This window comes from Etheostoma spectabile, chromosome 14 (genome assembly GCF_008692095.1).
Source record: "Etheostoma spectabile isolate EspeVRDwgs_2016 chromosome 14, UIUC_Espe_1.0, whole genome shotgun sequence".
Classification (NCBI taxonomy): domain Eukaryota; kingdom Metazoa; phylum Chordata; class Actinopteri; order Perciformes; family Percidae; genus Etheostoma; species Etheostoma spectabile.
Window position 1 is genome coordinate 11,833,803 of NC_045746.1, and position 4,125 is coordinate 11,837,927.

The window sequence follows — 4,125 nt, forward strand, 5'->3', positions numbered from 1 at the left end:
GTAGGTCTAGGCCACACTCCAGAATTTACAAGGACCCAACAGTTCTAGTAGTTCCCTCCATAGCAAGCAACAGTGCGACAGTGGTGTGGACAAACTCCCGTGTGCAAGGAGGACTCCTCGGTGTCCGTGCCAGGCAACCAAAAGCACAACCAAACGCAAAACGCCACACTATATTCAACAAAAATAAGAAAACACGAGCTTCCTGGCTATACTGTGTACACAAACTCCCAGAAAGCTGCTGGCCTGCTGCAACTCTCAGTTCTTTTAAATCAAGGTTGAATACTTTACTAGTTGATGCTGCCTTTAATTAACTCATATCATTATTAATTTCTTAGGTCGCACAGCAACTTATTTTATTGTTGTATTTTATACCTATTTTCTCTATTTTAGCTTGTTTTTTATTGTCTTTGCTTTTATTTGTATTTGAATGTACTTACAGTAGTGCCGAGATAGAAATATGGCTGATGGTATGACACTAGTGGTACAGCGGCATAGGAAAAATGCCATTTCTAGTGTCAAGTCTAAGTCATGATCTGTGTTTACGTTCGCTTGTCCTATTGGAATCAACACACTCAGACCTGCTGCCAGTCTCAGGGACTGATTACCCAAGGCTCTCATGTAAGGAGGGCCCAAAAATATGCCTGAATGAACAGCTGTGGATGCGGGGATAGGCCTCAAGAGAATGCCTTTCTACAGGGCCCAGAGTTTTGTGCTACACCCCTGGATACCGGAAATTACATGAATTTGGGGCGAGAAACGTATACAATCCTTTTTTATGTAATGTAATTACGTTTGCTCTATCTTTCTAAAGTCGCTCTTAATACTACGTCATGGTCAAGCGCCGCGTAGCTGCTGCTCTGCCCGGTGCGTTCTATACACACGCTGAAGGGTGCTTTCTGTGTTGTATCTGATGCTGACATGCCTTTTTGACAAGTTCGGAACATGTTGTTGCACCACATAAAAATATCCATTCTTACAGTTAACACTTGAAATGATAAAGGCACTTGCAGGTTACAAAGTAAGACAAAAGATAGACCACACCATGGTGTTTCATTTTTACCTGTGGTGCATACCATCACTCTCTACTTTTGTAATGTTTCCTTCTGCACTTTGTCTTAAGCTTTTTGTGTTTGGATGGAAAGAACTATGAATGGCCTTGTCGCTAAAATAACATTTAAGAATTGGTTCACCCTTTTCATTCTTTGTACTGTACTGTGCATGGTTACTGGAATAATAAAAAGCAAGCAAACAACATATTTGCTGAAATAATTAAATCATCAAATCAAAAAGTGACCCCAAATCTCGTTTTATGGAGTGTCCCTTTGCCAAGAAGGAAGGCCAAGTTACCAACTTGAGCTCGTGGAATTAATAACTCCTCTCCTGTGCTTCGTAGCTTCGTCACGGTTCCCTCGACTGATATCATGCCTTGTGTTTGTAGATACATTGACCAAGGGCGAAACCCTCAGCTGTACACCAAGGAATGTCTGGAGAGAGCCTTGGCGAGGAACGAGCAGGTCAAAGGGAAGATCGACACGATGACGGTGAGAGATAGTGGCAGGGCCCAATGACACTGCAAGAATAAACACAGCCGACAAACTGTTTCCCTGAATAAATGCTGCCAGCAGTTTTAGGAATTTCTTATCAGATAAAAATGTCCTTATACAAAGAGCCATGTGCTAGAGGCGCTGCTCCACAAAGCAGATATTTGATGTTTATTCTATATTCAGATGTGTTTCCTTGTTATTTGGTAAGGTAATTAGGCTCAAGGCAGATTTATTTTGGTCTGATAAAGTCTTCCGTTACTATGTCTTTAGTCTATATCCACAGCGTTCCGCTTCCGGGATTGCTCTGTTCCTGCAGGGATTTCTGCCAGATTTCGCTCTTTTTAGCTGGATGTCCGGTACCTTCCATTTTTGTTGTATTGGAATTTTAATCTCCGGTGGATTTATGAGCATTATGACTAACTGCTCCTCAGATCTCTGCAGGGTAAATCCAGACAGCTAGCTAGACTATCTGCCAATCTGAGGACATGGTTACCTGGTCCTCAGATCTCTGCAGGGTAAACCAGACAGTAGCTAGAACTATTGTCCAATCTGAGGGCTATGGTTACCGGTCCTCAGATCTCTGCAGGGTAAATCCAGACAGCTAGCTAGACTATCTGTCCAAATGAGGACTATGGTACTGGTCCTCAGATCTCTGCAGGGTAAATCCAGACAGCTAGCTAGACTATCTGTCCAATCTGAGGACTATGGTTACCTGGTCCCAGATCTCGCAGGGTAAATCCAGACAGCTAGCTAGACTATCTGTCCAATCTGAGGACTATGGTTACCTGGTCCTCAGATCTCTGCAGGGTAAACCAGACAGCTAGCTAGGCTATCTGTCAATCTGAGGACTATGGTTACCTGGTCCCCAGATCTCTGCAGGGTAAATCCAGACAGCTAGCTAGACTATCTGTCCAATCTGAGTTTTCTGTTGCACGACTAAAACAACTTTTAAACGCACGTACTGTATGTTCCACCAAAAGAAGTTCAATCCCGAGACTATTTTCCAGCGGCACCGTGGCTCTGCCCGGTGCTTAGCACCCCCTGTGATGATTGCGATTGGCTTAAAGAAATGCCAATAAACCAGAGCACGTCTTCCCCCCCATCCCGGAATGCTGGGTGGACTAGCCAGACCCTCCTTTGCAACGCTGTGGAGGAAGGTCTGGCAAAGTGAGACTATGTCCTAGACAAAAACATAAATAGGTTTATTTTCTTCTACATGGTTATGAATCAGTAATAAACCGACCTCTACTGCTGTATGTCTTTTATTACAGAAATTCAAGAGTCTTCTGATCTCTGAGCTCAGCAAAGTCTTTCCAGAGGAGATGGTAAACTATAAGGCCATACATGGAGAAGATGCCCCTTCCTAGTGACTGCTCCACCCTATGACCCCCAACCTGCAACCTGTGACCTTTGAAATAAAAGCCTGAATGGAGCATGACCAAACAGGTTCCTCTGTGGTTGCCCGGAGAATAGGATGACAACCTGTTATTTTTTTTCATAAATATTGCGATGCTGACGAAGACGTTTTTTAAGTTCTGCTCAGCAGCACCCTGACTCAGCCAATCCTCTCCTTTCTTTACCTTTAAAACTTATTTAAAGAAATACAAATCAATAATGGGAGGAGTAGAGAGGAGAAACAAATAATGTTCCGCACAGGGTTGTTATGTTGCCAGGAGACGCATTTGATTTTAACGTCCCTGTTGATGCATGGGCAGTTGGCAGCAGAGGCAGTTCCTACATCTCCCAGCTGTACAGGAGGAAACATCCAGGCGCTGCAGGGCACCGGTCTGCATTAAGGAATTTACTCCCATCAGTTGTACATACAATATATTTATACTCTTACAGTCTTTTGTAATGCTTCCTAATCCTTGTGCAACATACGTTTGTTCCACAGACGCACACACAGTTCATGACTTTTGTATCAAGCTCAGGTTTCTAATGGCCATCATAATTGAATATTAATGCTGTTTGATGATAATTCTGTGCCTGATCACTCGACGTGGTCAGAAATGAGTCCTCTCTTTATTTGTAAGTTGTTTGTATTATCATTTTTGTTATTAAAAAATGATCCTTGTTGGGCTTGTGTGTTTTCACATTGTTTCATTACAATAATAAAAAGACAATATTTTTTATTATAACGCTTTTAATTTTACATCAATAGTATTTATTGGCAACATCAAATTGTACACTATCACCTCTAGTAAATCTTGTATTTTATGTAAAAAAATATAGATGTACAGTTTTGGGTGGATTACATGTAATGCCTACATAAAATGTCATTATAGTAGTTGACCAAGTTAAAATTCAATTGTTTGTACATGTTTAACCTAAAATATTATTTTAGCTGAAAAAAACTTTAAAAATACTATAGAATATCACCACCGACAACTGCTTAAATCATACTTCTATTTGAGTATATACACTACTATTTTCATATTTAAAAAAAAAAAAAATGATGCTATTAAAAATGACAAAATAAAATATTTAAAAAGAAAAAATCCCATGAAAAGATAATCGAAATAAAGAATGGCAACATGGCTGTTGTACATGTGTTAGTTGGCCACCTGCTGAGACATGATGA

At 40.9% G+C, this 4,125-nt stretch overlaps 1 protein-coding gene across 1 annotated transcript in view; it reads left to right on the forward strand.

Moving 5' to 3' along the window:
* The window catches only part of med10 (mediator complex subunit 10), a 6,402-nt gene extending 2,777 nt beyond the window's left edge, over window positions 1-3,625 (forward strand). Inside the window, exons 3-4 of the mRNA XM_032535126.1 lie at window positions 1,439-1,541; window positions 2,816-3,625. Coding sequence (XP_032391017.1) covers window positions 1,439-1,541; window positions 2,816-2,911 — 199 coding nt within the window. The 3' untranslated portion in view covers window positions 2,912-3,625. The remainder of the gene's footprint in view (window positions 1-1,438; window positions 1,542-2,815) is intronic.
* Window positions 3,626-4,125: the final 500 nt, after the last annotated feature.